This window comes from Dermacentor variabilis, chromosome 4 (assembly GCF_050947875.1).
Source record: "Dermacentor variabilis isolate Ectoservices chromosome 4, ASM5094787v1, whole genome shotgun sequence".
Lineage (NCBI taxonomy): Eukaryota > Metazoa > Arthropoda > Arachnida > Ixodida > Ixodidae > Dermacentor > Dermacentor variabilis.
Genome location: NC_134571.1, coordinates 57,707,831 through 57,732,362, shown reverse-complemented (window position 1 = coordinate 57,732,362; position 24,532 = coordinate 57,707,831). Strand labels below are relative to the sequence as shown.

The 24,532-nt window shown below is 48.1% G+C and overlaps 2 protein-coding genes across 2 annotated transcripts; one reads left to right on the top strand and one right to left on the bottom strand.

Moving 5' to 3' along the window:
* The first annotated feature begins 14,712 nt into the window (after positions 1–14,712).
* LOC142577773 (uncharacterized) lies at positions 14,713–22,309 on the top strand. The gene is made up of 3 exons (XM_075687226.1): positions 14,713–14,954; positions 15,967–16,760; positions 22,236–22,309. Exons 1-2 carry the CDS (start codon positions 14,937–14,939, stop codon positions 16,753–16,755), a joined length of 807 nt encoding a protein of 268 aa, XP_075543341.1. The 5' UTR covers positions 14,713–14,936; the 3' UTR covers positions 16,756–16,760; positions 22,236–22,309.
* A 235-nt stretch (positions 22,310–22,544) lies between these two features.
* On the bottom strand, positions 22,545–23,855 carry LOC142579206 (AH receptor-interacting protein-like). The gene has a single exon (XM_075689187.1). It carries the CDS (start codon positions 23,636–23,638, stop codon positions 22,661–22,663), a length of 978 nt encoding a protein of 325 aa, XP_075545302.1. The 5' UTR covers positions 23,639–23,855; the 3' UTR covers positions 22,545–22,660.
* Positions 23,856–24,532: the final 677 nt, after the last annotated feature.

The following is a 24,532-nucleotide window of genomic DNA, read 5'->3' as shown; positions in this document are numbered from 1 at the left end:
TTCACAAGCACCAATTGCAGTTTGTCCACGAACTTTTTGCGGTGGCTCTCTATCGCGCTTTGAGGAAAGATCATCAGGTTTCTCACTTGTAGATATCATCATCAGGTTTACTCACATCTTTTTTCTTCGCCCTTTTTTCCCACTTTCTTCTGCAATCTTTTAATCTCACTTTCCCTGTCGCCCCCCCCCCCTTCCCCTCGTCCCCGCCTCCTTCTGGTAAAGTATGAAAAACAAAAAATACAGATGGAAAGTTAGCTAAACAACGTCAACTGTTAAGAGCAATCCCCAATGGCTCGCAGAGGTTTCCAGACACAATCCTTAGGCGATGCTGAAGTCCCTCGGAGATCATCGCAATCTACAAAAGTTCACCTGACCACTGTGAAACAGCGTGCTCGTCATTCCTTTCCTCTCGCTGTTCTCTTTCGTTTTCGAGTTTTCGCACTACGGAGATCACGCTGAGCAAACACCAGCTTGCCCAAGAAGAAGTTATTCTGAAATTAGAAAGCTTTTCACCGGCTACCATAGTTCCAGTCCACTCTGTCAAGGTTCAATACAACTTTGCTAAATATTTACGGGCTTCAATATTCTCTGTTATCTACGGTGGTTATACTTGCAATCCGCACTGTGTTGCCTCAGCACCGCTTCTCTCTTCCCTGCGAGTATTCTTGGTAAATGCGTCTACTTTACCTCTGACGACGCTCAGGATGGCATGTCATTGAAGGTTATGTTTACGCGAGGGTACAGGACCGACAGAGACACGCTCAGCGGCGGACTGCTGAAGCGCAGTGCGACTTCACGGCAATGCTAGCGCATTCTTACTATTTTCTCCAGGCAGGTGCGGCTTCGCCTCAATGCGAATATTGCTTTCAAGAAGCCATCTCTACAGGCGAATTTTCCGTGTAGTTTGCACTCTCAGTTTACATATTTAAATTTTGAGAATATTAACTGCAGGTAATGCGCGACAGAATTCGGTATATGCGCGGCTCTTTCCTTGTATATCACACACGCGATTGCTTTCGCTTCGTCCTCCGGGCGGTTTACATAAAATAACGCTCAATGAAACTTCCAAATGAGCTAGCACATTGTCTTTGAAAATCATTATCGATGGTTTCTCCGGGAACTTATTAATAACACGAAGCATTCTTTAACTCACCCAAAACACTTTGCGGTAAGTATGTAGGTATAATAAGTAGTTAAGTGAGGCCTGTCTCGCCTCGTTTAGAGCCTTTTCAACGAAAAGAAAATTCAAGTGTCCGATGTGGGATCGAACCTCTGCCTCCCAGAACAGCAGCTCTAACCGTTAGGCCACGATAGCACGCAAGTTCTTTTTTTTTTTTCTCGTGTCAGCGTCAACTACCTCTTTGAGGCGACTCGCGCTGGCGTCACGTCCAGTGGCGTAGCAACAGGGGGAGCCGGGGGGCCGTGCGCCCCGGGTGCAAGGGGCCAGATGGGGGGGGGGGGGGGGGGGGGGGGCTGTCATATACGTCTGAACACACCCGATTTCCCGCCGGCTACACCCGGGGGGGGAGGGGGGTTGACAGAAGACCTATGGGCCCCGGGTGCTAGAAGGCCTAGCTACGCCACTGGTCACGTCACATGTATAGCACGAGCGCGAGCACGTGCGCGCTGGTTTTTCACTCGGTCACAGACTACCGCTGTACATCCCGGGCGGCACGAGCAAGAGCGTGCCTGCGGCGCCTGCCTTTCTCGCCTCGTGGCAGCTAGTGCTTCGAGACGCTTTGCTCGAGTGCGCCGCCTTTGGTGCCCTACCACGTTCCCAAGTCATTTTACTCGTTGCAGACAACGCAATGAAGACGCTGCGCGACATTGTACCGCTTTCGGAATGGACCCAGCTTTTAACGGAGGACGTTGTAACCGTTTCGTAGTGGGAATAAAAAAACAAAACCGTCGTCGTGCCGTCGCCGCCACGCTATCGTCGTCGCCGTCGTCTTGATTCTCTCGTCATGCACACACAAGCTCACGTCACGCACGCAACTGCTTGCTTTACACAAACACGTTGGTTGATAACCGGTAACTCTTTGAAGAACTGCAAACGATGATACATAGCTGGCTACCTGTAAAGTGCTTCGTATAATATCGATTCCCACAGTGCGTGGGATCTTTATTATTATTATTATTATTATTATTATTATTATTATTATTATTATTATTATTATTATTATTATTATTATTATTATTATTATTATTATTATTATTATTATTATTATTATTATTATTATTATTATGCATATGCTAAGCGCAACTGTCTGCGAGTAATTGAAGTAACAACAATGCAAGACATGGCACTGTTCACTAGTACAAAGTAACATATTGTATATGCAGCACATGAACTTGATTTGAGGACATAACAACGGAGCGTAGAGCGACCCGTGTCCTTCTGACCTCATCGGTTCCCGCATTTGCGCTCTTTTCGCTAGGGGAGTGCAATACGCGCAGAAACTACGCGATATGATCCGCAGAAAATGCGGCGAAGCATGCGGGATGTGGGAAACCGAAAGGAACTTCGGGTAGAACTACACCGAAGACATTTTACGTCCGTTCTTCCGTCAGGAAAGTGACGACTTACTTGACACGCCGCGTACCGAGACGTCGTCGCTGCCTGCGCCGGCTATGCGGCCAATGCCCCTTCGATTCCCGAAAACGAGCGCCCGCCCGCCCGCCTGCGCTGGAGGAGAGGCACAAAGGGACGACGACAGGCCGCGCAGGCACGTCTTCGCCGAAGCGTCCACGAAGAAGCCCGCGGTTCTTCCCTCGTCTGCCGCATCCGGCGGCGCGCCCACTTGCGGGGGTGAAACGAAAGGAATGCGCGACGCGAGAACCGAAGCCGGACAGCAGCGCTTGCAGGAAAGCCCGCGTCTCGACAAGTGTATACGCTCCGGCTATTCGTCGCCAATAATTGCACCGCTCCTAAAGCACACGCGGGGAACTTTAGATGCATACGCTCCTGACACACGCAGTTGCACAACGAAAAGAAAAAAGACAGAAAACAATAACTTGCGTACCGTCAGGGTGCTTGCTGCCTGACCAGCCCCCTTCGCCCAACCGTCCCCACTCAAGCTTCCCTGGTGTTGGTGCCTGCACGCATCCAGCTGTCGTTACTGATGGGCTGACACTAGCCTTCGCTGGGCTGCACGGAGTTAAGCCGCAGGAATGCCAATGAACGGCGTGGTGGACGCAATACCTGGACGACGTTGCATTTGATAGCGCCAGGGCACGGCCCCTGGCAGAACGCTCTTATGCACGGTCCGTGTCCCCCAAAATTGAAACCCGATGCCATATATACACGGTGGAACTCTGAATTCGAAGTGTGCGCTCGTTCATCCCGCAAGGTGGACCCTGCTGACGGCTAATTTTACTTCTTCGTTGAAATTCTCACGTAAATCTCGAGTAGTTTCCGTTCATCCATCTTCAAGTAATTATGGTTTGTTTCTCTTCTCTTTATTTTACCCCAGATTTGTGCATAACAAATTACGTGTAATTAATCACTTGTAATCAAATGCGTACGTTTCTTGGTAGTGTTTTTTGTTTACTTAATACTTTTTCCCCGGTTATGTTCCCTGTAATTTAATTACTTTTTAAAATAACAAATTGCACTTAACCAGTTACATTTGTTAACGGACGAAACAAGCTATAGCGGATAACCCACCCTTGAAAACTTAAATTTGGCGCGAACTACAGTGCCCAAAGGAATGAAAACGTGCAGATGGGTTGTCTCCGTCTTACAATAAGCATCCGGCACCCTTTCAAGGGACGTCAACATTTGCTGACGTTTGGTACAATTAGTCGTTTAAGCCTAAATGGCGAACGAGTGAAGGGCACCGGAAGTCCTCCAGGTGTTGGCCGACGAACTGAAGCGGCGCTTCTTCGGCTCGATAGCGACAGCCACTTCGAACGTTGATGCCCAGGAATGACCTATGGACGATGTTTCACTTCTTCGCAGGCCCTATATGGGGAGCGCGCCTTCCCCAGCTCCAGCAACAATGAAGCGCTGCACATCACAGGGCACCCAGACCCGAGCACCGATCGCAGGCATTCGGTGATCACTATCTTATGAGGTGTTTCGTAGAGGTGCTCGTAAAACACAACACAGAGAGAGAAGAGAGAAGTAGTTCGTTCTGGGAAAGGGGAAAGGTTGACGCTACCTTCTGCATCCCTTGCGGGAGCACGGCTCAGCGCAAACAGGTGCAGGGGGGGGGGGGGGGGGGCTTGGAGGGAGGATTGTTTACGTGTCGCCATGGCAGCGGCAGAGCAAAACGGCAGCAAGGGCCTAGTGGGTACGCCTGGAGGGGTAATCTGGTGACAGGCCATTGGGGGTGGCCCAGCAGGTGCCGGATGGTTGGGGCAGGTGAGGAAGCTTTGAGCGGGTTGGATAGCCGTGAGGCTGTCCGTCTTTGGAGAAAGTCGTAAAGTATCGCCGAGAGGCCCGAGAGCTCGTAAAATACAACACACTGCAAATCGTCTTACCTCTTTCCCCAGCGCAGGATAGCCTACCGGTCTCAGCCTGGTTAACCTTCCTGCTTTTCCCTTATGACTTCTCTCTCTCCAGCGCACACATCGAGGAAGCTTTGAATGTCTCTGCAGATGTCTTCACAAGCAAACGAGGGAAGATTACCAAAAAAATTTTTGAAAGGCAATTTTTAGCGAAGATAAACAACGTGTGAACGGTTGCAGAGGTTGCTTTGAAAGAGCCAGAGCAGCCCGTTCTATTTAGTGTATTTGTGCAATGTTGATAAAAGTAAACAGGAAAGTAAGGTTAAGGTAACTGACCAATTTTTAATAATTGCTCGATTATTTTCGTGGGACAGTTATCGGTAACTGTAATCAAATACATTTTTGAAAGGAGCAAGTGTAACCGATCATTTGTTTTCTGTAACGTGTAAAAGTCTGTAAATTACTCACCTCTTGTTCCTTTTCCCCCTTCGAATTTTCTTCGTTCTTCCCGTGGTAGAACGACTGCTGAACAGCGTGTGACTCTTAATTTCTTTATTATTGCGATAACAATTATATGGAGACTCCAGGTGCGTTTCTCCCATCGCCGTGAGGTTCCGCATAAAGTCCAAGGGCGATAACACCGTCGCCGCGCGCCGTACGCTGCACGTGCGAGTGAAACCACGCAAGGGAAGCCGACGATGGGGGCTCAGTCTGGCGCGCTCCAGGGAGGAAGGCGGATAGCAAGCGCGCCGTCTTCCGTCGCGCGAAAGGCCGTATGGGGATGGGAAGGAGGAGGGGCGGCGGCGTTGTGCTGCGGCAGCAACTGCGTATTTCTCGACCGGGCGCAGATGGAGCAGACGATCGCGGCTCAATCTCGCGTGCGGAAGGGACGAAAGCGGGGAGGCAGCGCGGGAGGGAGGGGGCGGTGGCTTCAACTCCGTCATGTGCGCACATGGCAACCCCGCGCGCACCCTATCTTGGAAGCGATCTGCAGACGGCTCACATCTTTGCGCGTCCTGTGGTCTCGCCGCTCAGTTTGCGCTGAAGCGATAGCCATCACGAAGGTGACTTCACTCGCTGCTGCTGCCGCGCTTGCTCCCATGCCAGCGTTTTGACAGCTAGTGTCCGCGCTCATCGAGTGGAATGTGTTCACGTTTGCTTGTGCGCACTGGCACCATGCTCGTTGATTCCGTTAGTAAGCGAATGTTCCCAAGTTGATATAGCCGATAAAGCTACTATCATTACTTCGTGTAGCTGTCTACTAATTTGCTATCACAATCGATGCTTCGCCTTTCGGGCGAGACTGCGACTTTTTAATAATTACTGATGCAAGTTCTAAGTTCCAAACATTGTAAGGGCGCCAGAAGAGACATGTTAAGGGGAGGAGATATGCATACAGGCGCTTGATGTGAGTGCGCACAAACGACGTTTATAGCAAACCCCACCAACTTGCTTAAGAAGTCCCATTGGGACATACCTTAAATTCTAGCATTATTTGGCATTATTAATTGTTACTGCCCTATTTTTCTTTTCAACCACCCGCTTCTTGCTCAATCCCCCGTCGTGTACGTGACAATGTTTCGGATTATTATCATGATCATCATCATCACCTTTCACCGCTGTACCCTAATGCCCCAATGCTCCCCCGCTGCTAGTAAGCTAACTGCACCAGCCCCATTGTTTCTTTTTTTTTTCGTTCTGGTGAAATAAATAAATACTCTCTTCCTCCCTTCCTTAGTGAGCGACAGCTCCTTCGTTTGCATCTAAAGAAAGTAAACGATAAAATATCCATTCCAGATACTTATCTAACAGGAAACAATTTTCGAACCTGTCGGCGATTGACGTAGGTAAACAAAAAAAAAAAGCTTGAAGAGGCCTTCGCCTTGCAGCGGACCTGAATATAACGAGGGTGACGATCAACTAGCAGAACTGCACTTTGGCTCTGTCCATGCACCTCGGCAGGTGCCCGAGGAGGGCAACCTAAACGGTAGTGCTGAAACAAACTTGGCATTGTGATCGTTTCGCTAATAACTGCCATGCTTAAAAATGCAGGCGTAGTCAATTGTACTTACTTGAAGAATATTTAGCGGTGTTACAGCCTGCCAAACCTACCAGGTTGAACAAGCTTGAGAAAGCACCACCACCATGCGCCTCGAATCGCTCGATAAGGGCTTGTATCAGGCTGTCCACGACGTAAACATACCAGCTTGGGAAGTTTGCTCCGCTGCCCACATACCAGCTTTCATACTTGGTCAACCGCCGTGATTGCTTAGTGGCTATAGTGTTGGGCTGCTAAGCACGAGGTCGCAGGATCGAATCCCTTTCACGGCGGCCGCATTCCGAGGGGGGCGAAATGCGAAAACACCCGTGTACTTAGTTAGACTTAGGTGTACGTTAAAGAACCCCAGGTAGTACAAATTTCCAGAGTCCCCCACTACGGCGTGCCTCATAATCAGATCGTGGCACGTCGTCGTCATCATCATCATCATCATCAGCCTGGTTACGCCCAGTGCAGGGCAAAGGCCTCTCCCATACTTCTCCAACTACCCCGGTCATGTGCTAATTGTGGACATGTTGTCCCCGCAAACTTCTTAATCTCATCCGCCCACCTAACGCCCACCCCCTGCTACGCTTCCCTTCTCTTGGAATCCAGTCCGTAACCCTTAATGACCACTGGTTATCTTCCCTCCTGATTACATGCCTTGCCCATGCCCCCCCCCCTCCATTTATGTTTCTTAATTTCAACTAAGATGTCATTAACTCGCGTTTGTTCCCTCACCCAATCTGCTCTTTTCTTATCCCTTAACGTTACACGCGTCATTCTTCTTTCCATAGCTCGTTGCGTCGTCCTCAATTTGAGTAGAACCCTTTTCGTAAGCCTCCAGGTTTCTGCCCCGTAGGTGAGTACTGGTAAGACACAGCTGTTCTACACTTTTCTCTTGAGGGATAATGGCAACCTGCTGTTCATGATCTGAGAATGCCTGCCAAACGCACCCCAGCTCATTCTTATTCTTCTGATTATTTCAGTCTCATGATCCGGATCCGCGGTCACTATGTGCCCTAGGTAGATGTATTCCCTTACCACTTCCAGTACCTTGCTGCCTATCGTAAACTGCTGTTCTCTTCCGAGACTGTTAAACATTACTTTATTTTTCTGCAGATTAATTTTCAGACCCACCCTTCTGCTTTGCCTCTCAAGGTCAGTGAGCATGCATTGCAATTGGTCCCCTGAGTTACTAAGCAAGGCAATATCATCAGCGAATCGCAAGTTACTAAGGTATTCTCCATTAACTCGTATCCCCAATTCTTACCAATCCAGGTCTCTGAATACCTCCTGTAAACACGCTGTGAATAACATTGGAGACATCGTATCTCCCTGCCTGACGCCTTGCTTTATTGGGATTTTGTTGCTTTCTTTGTGGAGGACCACGGTGGCTGTGGAGCCGCTACAGATATCCTTCAGTACCTTTACATACGGCTCGTCTACACCCTGATTCCGTAATGCCTGCATGACTGCTGAGGTTTCGACTGAATTAAACGCTTTCTCGTAATCAATAAAAGCTACATATAAGGATTGGTTATATTCCGCACATTTCTCTATCACCTGATTGATAGTGGGAATATGGTCTATTGTTGAGTAGCCTTTACGGAATCCTGCCTGGTCCTTTGGTTGACGGAAGTCTAAGGTGTTCCTGATTCTATTTGCAATTACCTTAGTAAATACTTTGTAGGCAACGGACAGTAAGCTGATCGGTCTGTAATTTTTCGTCTTTGGCGTCCTCTTTCTTATGGATTAGGATTATGTTAGCGTTCTTCCAAGATTCCGGTACGCTCGAAGTCATGAGGCATTGCGTATACAGGGTGGCCAGTTTTTCTAAAACAATCTGCCCACTATTTTTGAACAAATCTGCTGTTACTTGATCCTCCCCAGCTGTCTTCCCCCTTTGCATAGCTCCCAAGGCTTCCTTTACTTCTTCCGGCGTTACTTGTGGGATGTCAAATTCCTCTAGACTATTCCCGCTTCCATTATCGTCGTGGGTGCCACTGGTACTGTATAAATCTCTATAGAACTCCTCAGTCACTTGAACTATCTTATCCATATTATGATATTGCCGGCTTTGTCTCTTAACGCATACATCTGATTCTTGCCTATTCCTAGTTTCTTTTTCACTCGATTGTCGTTCATTGCTTCAACACTAAGGTCCTCTTCCTGAGTTAAAGCCGGATACCTGTTCTGTAGCTCTATCCGGAATTCCTCTATTTTCCCTCTTACCGCTAACTCATTGATCGGCTTCTTATGTACCAGTTTCTTCCTCTCCCTCCTCAAGTCTAGGCTAATTCGAGATCTTACCATCCTATGGTCACTGAAGCGCACCTTGCCGAGCACTTTTAGTTGCAGCTTTTAGTTCTTGTCCTAGTGTTCATTTTTGTAAATGAATGAATGCTAAATAAAGATTGATAAAGATTGATTGTATGATGCCAGGGTTAGCGCAGAGTATGAAGTCTATTTCATTTCTAGTCTCGCCACTCGGGCTCCTCCACGTCCGCTTTCGGCTATTCCGCTTGGGGAAGAAGGTATTCATTATCAGCATATTATTCTGTTCTGCAAACTCTACTAATAGCTCTCCCCTGCTATTCCAGAGACTATGCCATAATTCCCCACTGACTTGTCTCCAGCCTGCTTCTTGCCTACCCTGGCATTGAAGTCGCCCATCAGTATAGTGTATATTGTTTTGACTTTACCCACCGTCGATTCCACGTCTTCTTAGAAGCTTTCGAGTTGCTGGTCATCAGGACTGGATGTAGGCACGCAGACCTGTACGACATTCAATTTGCACCTCTTATTTTCACAACAAGACCTGCCACCCTCTCGTTAATGCTATAGAGTTCCTGTATGTTACCAGCTATATCCTTACTATCAGGAATCTCGTTTTCCCGCTAAGCCCCAGTAGCACAGGACGTACGCGCTTTTTAGCACTGTATATGCTTCATTTGTCCTCCTAACCTCACTGAGCCCTGTTATATCCAATTTAATGCCCACTAATTCCTCCAATAGCACTGCTAGACTCGCCTCACTAGATAACGTTCTAGCGTTAAGCGTTCCTAGGTTCAGATTCCAATGGCGGCCTGTCCGGATGCAGAGATTTTATAGCACCCTCCGCTGCGTCACAGGTCTGACCGCCACCGTGGTCAGTTGCTTCGCTGCTGCTGGGGACCGAGGGGCCGGGCTTTGATCGTTGTATTCATATACGAGGTTGTGGCCAAGTATTGCACCAGGGTGGCCAATCCTGCTCTGGTGAGGGAGTACGTTACCGGTTCTGCTGACCGGGATCAGGCCACACTCCAGGCCTGTGTATACAATTTTATGAACACGCGGATTCTTTTTTTTTTAATCCGGTGGAAAATTGCGCGGCACCGGTATTTGAACCACGGTCCTTTTGCACGCGAGGCGGATGCTCTACCTCTGCGCCATGGATGCATGGCACGTAAAACCCGGTAACATTTTTTTTTTTTCATGCTTGGTCGCCAGTGCAAGAGTGCTTTGACAGTGCTACGAAGGACATGCGACTTGTGTGCTCAACTTTCTGCTGCGTCACCCACGTGTCACTGCGTCCATCGAACCGTCGATAGAAATGCGTTTCATTCAAGGACGCCGCAAATCTCCGCTATATGTTTCGTGTTCATCTGCGACATCGATTCAACGACCCACTTCAGCGCCGTGGGCGATTCTCTGATTACCTACATAGCGCGTCTGCGCGCAACGTCTTGCAGACGAATACAGGTATTCGTTAAGCGCGCCGGATGTCTAATTTAATCCAAAAGATCTTACGGGAGGAAAGGAGTCTGTCGAGTTCCCCTTGCTTTGGCCATGTGCTCCGTCGCGTAGCAAGAAACATTCCAGCCGAACAGACACCCCACCCCGCATGTAAGCAGCAGTCTCATGCACCCCTTTGCTGCTTTCGATCGCCGCCGCACACCTCGCCATCTCATGCGTGTCGCGTTCCGGTGATGGGACCTCCTTCCCTCTTCCTTCGCCCGAGCGGAAGTTTGAGAGGTGCTACATGCGCTCTCGTTTTGCTGTCCTCTTCCTTCTCCCCATCTCTCTCTCTCGCCGCCATGCGCGCTTCGCGTCATCGAGTGTATGTGACTTCCGCGGCGCTCGACGCTGTAGGGGCGCTCTCGTGCAAGCGACGTCGCCCGGGACACGCGCGCGACGCGATAGCAGCAAGCGGCGAATCAGCTTGGTCAGCGGCCGCTCGTTACACCGCTGCTTGGCGCAGTGCAACGGCGGGGGAAACGCTTGCTGAGCGATGCAGACCGCCTTCGCGTATAGCTGCTGACATATTATGCGAGGGTGCTTGACCGAACGCAGCTTGCTTAAAAGAAAAGAAAGAAAGAGATTGCCTGTTCCAGTTGAATGAATTTCTTGAAGAGGCAGACGTTACCTGCGCCACCAGTCACAACTGTCAAATTAAAAAAAAAATTCACAGTGCCTTTACTGGGATGTGTGCCAGTTGAATAAAGTTAATTGGGTTTCTTTGAACCATATTAACATTATTTTGCCATTTGAGCCCCGTTTGGCTCGCAGTGAAGCTTGTTTCTTTTTTTACTTGCACGACCTCTGAAGCGTTGTCGGAGTGCTGCGCGAAGCGACCAGCCGATTATGCGACGACATTAACTCATCGAGTTATCGTGCGGAGAGGACGCGACGAGCGCATAAACAAACATTATTAGCGAAGGTTGATGGGCTCATTCAAAAGGACATTGACCTGGTATTTGCTGAATACAAATTCTTTTTTGTATTATTTATGCTATACGCAGTTTTTTACTGCGTATTGTAACGTTGTTTTTATTTGATCTATTTCATGTATTGCGCTTTGCGTGACATCAGTTATTTTTAGATTATATGCTGTTGTTCCCTGCATAGTATTGCTACTCTGTTGTCCGCACTAACAGGAGCCGTCGAACTCTCAGACTTTCGAACTATGAAACCCGCTCCTGTATTTATGAGAATGAAGGGTTAGCGGAATTGAACTGAACTGTAAGAGGACCATGCAGATAACGCTGCAAGGTATAGCCCAGCGAGAGAGAGAGGAAGGGGAATCAAATCAAAGAAGGTATGATAGTGAAGTTAAATAGACTTTCTCTAAGTTTACTACCCTGCACGGTGAACGGGGAATGAGGGACTGTAAGCGAGAGCAAAGGAAAGAGTTCGCACTGGTCGCGTACATTGCCTTCAGAGCACTTCACTTCGTTGCCTCATTAACTGCTCCGATTAACACTTTTCTGAGCAACAATTTTTCTCAGGACTTAGCAAAAGTTAGCCGGAACACCAATCTAGCCCGCTGTACTATAGACCGTTTTATTCAGGGAGCCGCCATTTTGCGATCACAGCGCTGTCTATCATCCGGCGCCATGCTGGTATGTGGGATCACGCTCCATGGAGGGTGCAGGGCGAACGCGCTGTTGACGACGAGTGGCAAGTTTTCGTGCTTTCCCGAAAGGTGTCAACAAGTTGTTTGGATTGGGAAACTTCTTAGCGTGACGTCACTTAGCTTTTAGCTTCGATATAGCTGCAATATCGAACGGCGATGGGCCTAGAGGCGCTCCTGCAGCTCTGCCCACGAGCGAAATAGAACGTGAGTCAAGTATGAACATTGTCGATACGTAACGTATACATGTAATGCGTTATAATAGTGTGTCTAGCCTTGAACTCTATTAAGGTATCACCCAGGCGACAACAATCAGAGATATCTCCATGTGCCATGTGGTGTGACGCACCATCGTACATACCAATCCAGATAACTGCGAAGCTCCGAGGAAGCACGTTTCGCTAGCTTTCGTGATCCTAAATATGTCGCCGCACGATATTATAAACATTGTTTATCTGGCACTCGGGCATCAAGCTTTACAAAATAAAGAATTGTAAACTAACCTGACCGAAAGGGCTGTTAGCATGAATAAAATGAGCTGATGACAGCGGCCGCGAATATGTCACGATCAACCCGACGCACACAACGCGTTGAAAGATTATGCGCACTCTTAGGTCTCGAATAATGCCTGTGCGTGCAAGCGTTGTAATGCAGTGATTCGGACTTGTTGGTATGACATCGTGAGGCTTATAGCGCGTGAAAAGGGAAGGACGAAAAAAAGACGGTGTCTCCACGTCTTCCTTTCGTCCTTGTTTTTTCAAGTGTTATAAGCCTCACGCGTGCAAGGGCACATCGCCTACTCGAGAGAGCTGCAAAACGCACAACTGCTTTTTGCAACAGCAACTTTATTTTCTGCAGTAATACAGCGCGCGATGAGCGGCGTCGACAGCTTCCCGGCGATATTCGGAAGCACGGGAGAGCCCGTGTGAACTAGGGCCGGCCGGCACACGGTAAGCATGGCTTTGGTTACAGAATGGAAAAGAACACACCTGTATTTCTTAGTCGGCACGTAGTGCTTTCATAATACGTCCTCGGCCGACTTTCACCACAACGTTGGTTGCCAAGCATGATAATCTTAGGACACGTTGGAACACAGTATGTTTAATGTACATGCACGGAGAAATAGTTCACTTCATCCATTCGCAATAGTTGACCGACTCGAACGAATACACACCTTTCTTTCATATCCCAGTTCGATAATGGGTGCCGAGTTCCGAGTTCATCGCCGAGCGCTCACTAAGATCAAAAGCTTCCGAACATACACGCGATGGCAAAGTCCTTTCCGTTTCTGCTGGAAATACAAAGCGGACACTTCTCTGCTCTCGCAGCGGCGGTGTCCACGAAGTCGCCGCGGCTGAAGATGCACTTCACGCTTGCTTCCGATTCCTTTTGCTTGCGAGGAGGAGAGAGGCGCAGCGCGCTGGTTCGAGGCTACGTTCCTCCTTGCAAAGTTCCGTAAGCAGGCTTTCCCGCGGCTAGTTTGAGCTATCCACGACGGCGGACCTAGAGTTAGAATCGTAATTAGGGTGTCAGCTTGCGGGCTGCTGACACACAATTCCTGCTGCCTTCCCTCCCTCGCACCATCGAAACTTTGAAAACGCGTGTCTCAGGTTTAACAGTTCTACTAGCTGGAACGCGGCCATCTTGGTTAGGGCAAGTTAGAGGTGTGGTAAAGCCTGCTTACGAAATTTCGGATATCCCTTAATAAAGCACATATAGTATTTAGAAAGGGGTGCAGGGCATGGGCGCAGGGCTTGAAATTTCTAGCACACGAGTGGGTACTTTGCGTAGTAAGCGGCTCCAGTATTTCCGTTAGGGACATATCCTCCATTGCTGCCGCATAAGTGTTAATGAATCAGTTAATATATATATAATCATCGCATAGATCCCGAATGCCACTGCCGTGAATGATGTATTGGTGTTGTGTTTTTAATGATGAATCTGTGTCGTGCTGTGTCTAACATTCACCAGAAATTCTCCTTTGGAACACCTGTGTTATACGAGCGATACAGCGTACGGTCTCAGAATGCCTTCTTCAGGCGTTCCCCTCCGTCCTCTTTTTACCCGCCGTCTCTCACCACACTTTCGTTGTCTGTGAGCTCTGGCTACATTTGCCGAAGCTAAAGAGGTGCGACCTGTTACATAATTATCATGTAACGACTAGTTCGCGCGTAAAGAAGCCGAAAAGCGCACGACACAAGTTGACACCGGACAACTTTCACGCGCAGTGCACTGCGATGTCGGCCCTTGGGGTTTTACCGCGGCCGACGGAGGGCATTTTTCAGCTCTGCTGGCGAAGCTGAACGTAGACCTCGAACAAGAGTGACTCCTACAGTGCTGAAAGACTGAGGGGGAAAAGTAGAAAAAAAAAGGAAAGAAAGAAAGAAAAAAAGGAAAGCGAATAAAAGAAAAATCCCACAAAATAAGAGAGGGAGGTGTTTGAGGAGGTCGATAAGAGAATGCATTTGTTCGGGCAACACCAAGAGCGCTTTCACTGCTTGCTCTGGTGACCGAGGAACACAATGAATAACAAGTTCGCCCAAAGCACAAGAGTTTCCGAGAGACGATTCTCTGGAAAAAAAAAAAAGAAAGAACTAACCTTGGTGCGTACGTGCTTGGAACTGCCCCTTTCATTTCGAATACGACGACGCCTCCGCTTAAGGCGCTTGCGGAAACCGTCAATTACTTCGCGTAAAGGGAACGCGGATATTTGACTGCGCCCTTTCCGAACGATTTTCGGTTGTGCTACAGCTGATGCCAAGAAAAAAAAGAGAGAAAGAAAAAGATTTAAAGGGCATACGTAAAAAAAAAAAAGAGAGAGAGCAGGAATCGGCATTGTTCTCCCTTGTTTCTTTTTTCGTGACCAGTCAACTGTTTCGAACCGAGCAGATCGGCCACGCTCTCACTGAGGGGCGCCTCGACGACATCTCCGAGGACCACGTGGGCCGCCACGCCTGTAGAACGCGGAGACGCGGTACAACCCCCGTATAAAAGGGAATTGTGAGGAAAACTGCAGTGAAGCTTGCCGGACACGCGGCCAGCGTGGAAACCATGGGCCGTGCGCCGAAGGTGAGTTGCGTCTGTGCAGCAGCGCTCGACAACACGTGCAGGATATAGGTTCAATTTCAGTGGGCAAAACTAGGCGTTGTGCGCGTCATATACTCGTGTACACAGCTTAGCCTACACTGCCCTCGCCAAGCGTCATGTCCTTTGCGCGCTTGTGCGCCCTGCAGCGGCACATGACGGGCATAATGAACGCACGAGCAGTGAAACATGATGAACTTCGAGCACCAAACCATATGCCCGAGTAATACGTGAAAGACCGCAACAAGCATGCAATGAATGCGCTTCGAATAGATCAATAATTCAAGCGGAGCTTCCTTTGCGAACCGTTGCCAACAGTCTGTTGGCAACAGACGATGACGTATTCAATGAGTTGTTTTCACTTCGAACACTATATAGTTAGGCTGAGTTAGAGTGCAGCCGAAACTTGTCGATGCAGGGATAAAATGGCCGCTAAGGTTCTTGGGCAGATCCTGAGTAGACAAGAGCGGTGTGTAAAGCACATAGTCATAGTCGTCTTGGCTTAATATTCCTGTTACGCGTCCACCGCGTACATCTCTTCTCCGACGGCTACTGAAATGACCCATCGGTCGTCAACAAATGACGTCACACCACCTCCGTTGGTAGCGTCTTCACTCAACGCGGTCTGTCAGTGGCCCAGGGAAGTTCCGTAGGAGACACATACCAGAAATGTGGCGTTGAAAACTAGAAACTTCGTTCAGGCCCACATCTTTCCTAAGACCTGATAGGACACGCCTACAAAGCATACGCTGACAGCGTCTTTGCCAGGACTTCATTTCAGGCGTCGATGGTGTTGGGTTTACGGTAGTGCTCCATTCGCCCGCTCGCAAGATGTCTCCATTCGTTTCGGCAAGGATTGAAACAATTTCGTGGGTGCTCTGACACTGATACAACTCCCCTCGCGATACGCTAACAGAGCAAAGCGTCCTTGATATACGGGGCCTTCGGGATTTCTTTTAAATGACGATATTTTAACAACAACGTTCCTCGTTTTCAGATACTACGGGTTTCCTTGTTTCTTCTACTCTGTTCGTGCGAATCAACTCTGTGCAAAGAAAGCAAGGATCGTTTGCAAGAGTCCGTCGCCATAGCCTCGTCGGAAACGAAAGCGGTGGAAAGCGAAAGTAAGCTCAACAACGATCTCGTCGCCCTAGAGACAGGCTACGGGGGTTACGGAGGCCACGGAGGTCACGGCGGTTACGGAGGTCACGGCAGCCACCACGGCGGTCACGGATACGGGCACGACAACCACGGCTACGGCCACGGCAGCCACGGTCACGGCAACAAGCACTACGGGGACCACGACAGTGGTCACTACGGTGGCCACGGCCACCACGGAAACCGCGGCTACGGAGGCTGGGGAGGGAGCCACCATGGGGGCCACTCCAACCACGGTGCCCACGGGGGTCACGGCCACAGGCACGGACACTGGAAGCACCACGGTCAGCACTGGAAGGACCGGGGCTATGGCCACGAACGCAAGTGGGGCTGGGACAGAGGGGGTGGGAGCCACGGAGGGTACGGGGGACACGGCGAGGGCCACGGCCATTGGGGACACCACGGCAACAGGGGCCACTACGGCGGACACAAGCACGGCCACCACGGGCACGACTCGTACGGCGACCACGGTCATTACGGAGGACACAAGCGGGGACACTACGGCGGCTCCAACCACGGGCATGGTCACCACGGCTACGGGCACGGCAACAGAGGGTACGGCCACGGCCACTACGGCGGACACAAGGGACACTACGGACACCATGGAGGAGGCTACGGGCATGGTTAGGTTCGGTACGTATGGAAGTCAGCAATTGGTCAGTGCCTGTAGCGCATATTACAGCGTTTTTTTTTTCTGCCACGCAGCGTTAGTCATTTAATGTTCCCCGTAAGAATCGGAACCAGTATAATTTCTAGAATCGCCCTTTTCTTTTTCTTTCCGGAGCACACAGCTGAATGCAGGGTATCGAACTGGAACTGAACCAAAAACAAACAAACAGATAAAGAGAGGTGTTATTTTTGCTTGAACCAGAACTGAAATGGAAAGTTAGAACTTTTCTTTCTTTTTTCCTCTGGAATGAAACCGAAAAAAACAATAACGGTTTTCGGTTCATCTGGCCACTTTTTCTCGAACTTTTCACGCATGCGTTGCCTGCACTTGTGGCTTTAGAAGTTATTTTAGAAGTAGCAGCACCATTAGTACGGTTTTCAACGTATCGCGTCGGATAGAGGGGCGAGGTCAGGGAGGGGTAATGTGCAGACGTGTTAGTGACACACTCGTAAGCCTTTGAAGTTAGTGACCGTGAAATATAGTTTTCTTTTAGTTGGAGAAATATACGGAGTGATCATATTTAAGTTTCGCGTAAATTAAAAAAAAATATCGCCCGTTGCAGATAACGTAATTCTAGTCCTTGAGCTAGATGATTCAGACGGGCAGACACTACTTGCACGAGAAATCGAAAGCCATATTCAACGAACTATCTAAATTCACTAATTAATTTCTTTATAATTTACTTCACGGCACATGTTGCAATTTACCGGCGAGTTTGCAAGGCGCATCCGCTTGGAATGAATTTCCAGAATGACATGTTTGGAGCTTTGCGCCATCATACTCGTCGTAAAAATGCACTCTAGTTACACTTACCTTTTAAAAAAAAGAAACGCTCTTTTACGCATTGAGCACAAGAGTAACTTGGAACGCCCATGTATTTCGCCTCAGGAAAATAATACCTCGAAACTGGCGTCATCCTACAGATTCATTTCAAGTGGATTTGTCTTGCAAAGTTACTGGCTACAAATTTTAAATTGCAATACGTGCCGTAAAGACATTAATTAGCAAGTTAATTAGTGTATTTTGATAATTAGTTGAATATGTGTTTCGATTTGTTGTGCTAGTAATACCCGCCTTTTCGAATAATCCAGTTCGAGGACAACAAATATGCCATCTGCCACAGGCAATTTATGAAAATTCCGAAATACTTCAAAAGAAACGCTTCCTAGCAGGGTGGCGGATTTCAATCGCACAAGTTGAAGTACGTGCAATAAAAATGACATATTGCTTCTTGCACATGCTTCCGAAACATGGTGTTCAAATAGCTGCTTTATAAGCTTACTGCCCCGGGCTCTTGCAAATGTTTTATCTATAATAAACGGGTATTGGGGCCTACCATTCTTGGTGGTTTAAGTAACTTCTCGCTGGGCGAGTTGGTGCATGACTATGTTAGGAAGAGTTGCGCGTATAAAAGAAGGAACGCAGGAAAAAAAAAAGAACGAGAAAAAAATACTCAATAATGGCTCAAAGCCCGCACTGTTCACAAAACCTCTTTTTAGCACCAATTAACAACAGCAAGATGAGCAAGAATATTTAAGAAATATTATGGGCCTTTGGGCCGACCACGACCGGCTTTATTACTCGCGACCTGCTCACTACGCCGGCTCCTATGGCGGCGCGTGTCCGCGCAAATACCACGTGACTGTTCAGGAGGGACGGCGCGCCGCAACAGGTGGCGCCACAACTTACCCTCATTTCGGCAGCGCCCGCCGTGCGCTTCTGTTAAATTCAGTACGCTTGCGTTATCGTGTTGCCGGTAGGCCGAGTTAAACCGCATCGTTTTTTAAGCACGCACCGCAAAGACGTGTTAATATTTATAAGATGCAATAATCGTGGACAGCTTTCTGTATACAGTGGTAGTTAAGAGGAAGCTTTAGCTCGGGCCCCCTCCGACGCGGCCTATTCAAATACATGTAAAACGCAAAAACGTTTTTATGAGATAACCCCTGGACCGATTTTGATGAAGTTTGTCGCATTTGAAAGAGAAAGTTAAATTCTAGTGACTGTTGAAAGCGGAATTTCGATTAAGGGCTTGAATTTTCTTAAAACGATTTTCAAATATTTGACCGTTTGAAAAAAATAGAATCACGAAGTTTAGAAATTCATAGCTTTGCATCAAGAACTGATATCGCGGTTCTGTAAACGACATTCATTAGATCATTCAAAGCGGACAAATTCAAAATATCATTTTACATCTTACGTGAATTTGTTACGTTGGTTACAACGGTTTTGCAAAAGTTGTATTTCCATATGAGTAAATTTTTTTATATTCATATGTAACAGATCAATTTTGTCCGCTTTAGATGTACTATTAGATGCAATTCACAGAATTGTATTATCAATTTTAGTGGTTAAGTTACAGAGTTGTAAACTTGATAGTTTCGTTTTTTGAAAATTTCTGATTTTTGCCAATTTTTAATAAAAAATTGACAATCTAACTCAAAAATTCGAAACCAACAGTCACTAGATTTTAAGTTTGTCCTTTAAATGCAACAAACCTCGTCAAATTTGGTGCAGTGGTTGCCGAGAAAAACGAATTCTCCTTTTACATGTATTTAGATAGGAGCACTCGAGCTAAAGCTTCCTCTTAAGAGCGCGAGCTGTCAGCTAACACGCTTAAGTCTCTGGCTCATGAGCGTGCGAGAACAGCGCAGAAGCAGGCGTCTCGCGCTCGTAGCAATTCCCCTGCATGGCCACAAAAAGCTGTACCCGACTAACGGCTGATAGCGGTAATATTTTTCTTTCTCAGCGCAGCAGTTTTGCAGCTAAACAAGCTCAAAGAGCGGTTGTAGTGGTGGGCGCGGCTCTGGTGCTACTCGAGAGGCTTTTTTGCGCGTACAGCTGCACAATCTCAACATGATTGCTTCTGCTCTGTGCCTAGCAGCATCCCAGGGCGAAGCCGCGCTACTTTCCGCCAATTTACGGCAAAAAGCGCGCCATGCACACTTACTCATTTTCAGGAGCATTCACCCGATTGTTAATCATTTCAAGACGCACTCTACATGAAAAATGAATAATTTAAACCAGACTAGAAAAGCTTGTTTGCCAGACACAATAGCCGGTCGTGGCCAGAACTTTATTTCAGGTCAGCCAGATCCTTACACTTTTAGGACCTTTCGAGATTTCGGTTTGGCATTAATTAATTTCCGTTTGGCGTGCTCTTCTGTGAGATCAGAGGCAAAATTAGACAAAAATGGCCTCATAAACTTGTGGACAATCAGCTTTAGCAGTGCCCTTCTGTGAGGCTCTGTGGTGTCCTTCGAGCACACAAACAGCGGATTTTTTGTGAGTGACGGCAGCACTAGGTCTGCAAACTTCTTAAGCGGCGTTGGCCCCCTAACAAGCACAGGAGCCACACTTGATGCAGCACCTTCCAGGCGGCTGACGAACCCTACGAAAGCTAAGGTAGGGTACGATAGCCCTCCCCGGTCCATGCCTGCTATGATGGCAGTAGTGGTAGACTGAGAAGCTGGTGCCCTCAAATTACTCAGGCAGCCCTCACATGCAATGCAATCTTGCACGGCTCTGACCAAGAAGCCAGTAATCATTGCCAGTGTGCTGGCTCGAAGGCTTCGAAACTGCCCACGAAATGTTCAGGCTCTCAGCAGTAATTGCGTTCTTGGCACGTATGCGGGCAGCAATCAGAACAGCCGGAAACACGGTGTTCAGACGCGCACAAAAACACAACGAGGAAGCCGCCACTGCTACCGCTACGCCAGCCCGCACTCGGCGTGGGGGTAAGTTGTAGCGCCACGGAGAGCAGCGGCGGTCGGGCGAACTAAGAATGAACTAAACAAGCAGTAAGAAATCGGGGGCTACGGAGGCGGCGCCGGTGAACAGGTCGCCAAGTAATAAAGCCGGTCGTGGGGCCGACATACTAGTAATATCAACTAAGCAAGCCAACGAGGCTCCTTCAGTTTTCTTTTTTAATTAGTTAACGTCGGCTTCGATTTAAGGTTGACCTCCCTACATTTCCTCCTCCTCCTGAATACTTGCCTCAGACTACTGATGATGTTTCTTGAGAACTCATGCAAATTTCGTTTATCGTAGTTGCACTGATTACGCCCACAAGATCGTTAGTGGTGTTGCCCTATGAGCTCGCGGCTCTTAGGTGGATCAACATCAAATTTATTGACGGTGACTCTGCCGCACATTGCCGACATCACGATCTACTGCTTGCGATTCTGACGCTGTATGCACGGCCGAAATGTATTGAATATGGTTATTACTTTAAGTGGCAACTTAACTTCGGCTGTTTAACCATGTGAAGGCGAGCCAAGAGAGCACTTTTCGATTGCGTGAATTCTCGACTGATAATCCGTGCCCTAAAGGTAGCTTCTCTGCATAGTAACGTATAAAGCAGTGAAGCTGCCCTGCTGGTTAGTCAAACTGCAGGTCATTGCAGAGTGTGCTATTATTATTGCGAGAGCAATTGTACGGACACTTCAGGCGCATTTTTGCCGTCGCCGTCGCCGTGACGTTGCGCACAAAGTCGAAGGGCAATAACACCGTCACCGCGCGCCGTTTACAGTGTGTACGGTTTACACTATGTACACAGTGTAAACGAAAATTTCTGCACAAGTGGTCGATATGTGCAATTTTTCGCGCGAACCGCACGCGTGCGGTGCGGCTTGCGGCGACGGGCGGCTCGAGCGTGAACAAGGGAGCTGCAATCGGTGCGGTTCAGCCAGCGTGGGAATTATGGGAAGTGCATGGATTTGCCTAAACTTCGTCCTTCTAGCTTCAAACGTCTTTTCGACTTTGTCGCTAAGTGCTCTGTTAAGTAAACATTATTAAAATCATCCTCCGGCAAGATTAGAACACGGGACATATAAGCACAGAAGCCCTACACTGAAACCATTACGCCAGGGGCGCATGCACCGACAAGTGATATCGAACGCCCTTACGAATTTCTTGCGGGCAAGCCAGCATCTTGAGGCGCTTGGCGCGTTTCAATCTGGACACTTCCGACAGGTTGAGCCGCTACCAGTAGCGATTGTGCGTGTTCGCAGAGTATATATTTTGCAATATAAGTAAACTTTTACACTCAGTTGTGTGCTTTGTCTTTTTTACAGCTCCCATAGTAGCCCACATTGACAGAGTGCAATGCCTGCGAATGTTTTGTTGATCTTGTGCGCTGAGCCTATTTTGTATATATTGCATTCCCCGCATAAAACCAGTGGTTAGCAGTTCAGCGCCCTGTCTGCCGTCCTCACTTCGTCCCGTTCAGGTGCTGTTTGTTCCCGTCCCAAGAGCTAACTGCAGTACAGATCATTAAATATTGTATGTTTCGTCTTTATCGCGCTATTTTTCAGTGCCCGCTTTTAGAGACCGAGTTTGTGCTCGAGTCCGCATATTTTGACAACACAGCGAATGCCTCTTTCTTATGATAAGTATGCTGGGCAAATTTCTCACTTGCGTGTTTTCCACCTTTGCAGGCTTGATACAACAGAGATGCCACAATACGGAAAGTTCGCCAAAACGCTCCACCTTGTTATTTATAGCACACGGGTAATCGACTTCAATAAAAAAAAAATTACAATCGAGTAGTTTACCTGCATTTTATACCCATCCATTTTAAGAACTATTCATACATTTACCCAACAGCAGGCCTTGCGGTGTTGTCACACGACTGTAAATAAGGGAGGCGAAAATAGTAAGAGCAGAGACACTTACAGCAGCATCAAATTACGAAGATTAAAAGAAGATAATAATAAACAGGCAAGAAAAGAAACAAAACACATAGGAAGGTGCTAACAACAGTAAAAATTTATTTTCTGCAACATCGACTAGCGGAAAGCTCTTTTCGGCGCTCACGCAGCAGTTCTCAATTGACTTGAGCGTACAGGTATGACAAACTTGATCACTTGAACATGCTCATAAGTTTGGTACTGTCTTCCTTGTTCTTTTTCTTTTCTTCTGCTTCGAGCCTCTTGAGCTCTATGTTCACAAGCTTCGAAAGAGACGGGTCAACTTCCCGAAGCTTTAACAGATCCGTGCGACAGTCGTTCGGACTCCAAGAGCCGAAGTAGGCTTTTGCCCGCCGAAACAGAGCCTTTGCGTTGTTGGGATCCTTGCTGAGCACTTCGGAAGTGTGACGTATGACCTCGTAGAATTCGCCCCGGTTAAGGAGGCACTGCGAGTAATTCAGGAGAATCGGCACTTTCATCTTGTACAACTCGTTCCACTCTTCGTCGCCCGGTTTCTCGCGAAGCAGCAAACTTTCCAAGTGTTCGAGGGCTTCCCTGTACTTGTTCACGGCTGTGTCCATGTCGCCCGCTTGAAAAGCCCGATTGCCCTGCTCCTTCAAGGCAGGTACGGCACCTAGCCTCTCTTCGGCCGTCATCGCCCAGACGTCCTTTTCATACTCGCCCGGCTCTTCCACCTTGAGCAATTCAAAGGTACACGATAAGTCCACAAGTTTCTCCGCTAGCTTATCTAGGTCTGCGTGACCAGTGGTATACTTCTCCTCCATCATACCGCAACAACGGCGCTTGTGTGGCTTCCCAACGCCGGCGTATGCGCGGTAGCTTTGCGATACGAGCGTGTAGTTGTCTAGCAAACATTTATTTATCGTAAACTCGGCCACTTCCTTCACTTTCATGGACTTAATGCACTGCTCCACAACGGGAAGCTTGAACTCTTTGCCCATGAGCAGTTCCATGGGGCGATTAAGCTTCCGGCTGTCATCAATAACGCCGTCCGGATCATCTTCATCGGTGCTTAAGCGCTTTACACAAAAGTGGAACGTGCACTTCGCACCCTTTTCGAAGCGAGGAATATCGCCGACGCCAGGATAAATCACCTTCTTCTGAACGAACTTCGATATCGCAGGGTTCATGTTTGCAGACGAGACTAGCACTTACTGCGCCGAAAACTACAATCGCACAAGATACAGCGTAGCTCAGGAAAGCAGTTACTCATGCTACTCCATCAGGTGAGACTCACCTACCTTAGTAATTGCCCCACCAGCTGATACGCACAATAACATCGACGAACAGAACGCTGAAAGCACCGACAGCTTCTGTTCAAGACAACCGAAGAGCAATATTGACGGTAGACGTGAGACTTCGAACGATGTTGTTACGACGTCAAACAACCCGAACTAATACTTTCGCATTGGAAATAAGTAATCCTAAAACAATTTCACTTCATTTTTACTCAAAACATAAACTGTCTAACGAATGTGCGGACTAGATACAGCTTACGCGGTATGCGCAATTTAGACATGACCTCCGAGACCGCGCAACTGCGAGTTGTCCAATCTCTGAGGCCACAGTTCACATACAAGGCTTGCCGCTGTTTTTTTTTTTTTTTTTTTTTTGCTGACGCTTTTAACAGGCGTTGACATTTGCGAGGGATATACGTAATTTTAGGATTGCATACATTACTAACATGTAATTTCTACGGAAAATTGTAATATCACTCTGAAATGGAGGGCATTCACTGACGGGCGCCCTGCACAGTCTCTCGTCTCTCGCCCAGTGTGTTCTAACCAGGTAAGCTACAGCTAGCTCATAGCAAACATTTCATGAACGTCTAACCAACGTGACAGGCAGGAAAACAGGGTAACACTGAACTTAGTGTCACACATTACTTCCCCCCTCTCCTTTGGCTTCTGGATTGGATTGGCGCGGCTCGCTACGTGCTTGCGCGCGCTTTTCCGAGCGAAGATTGATGCGCGCCTGGTTTCTGCACTAGGTATTTACACCATCACTTTTCCGAGCGCAGATTG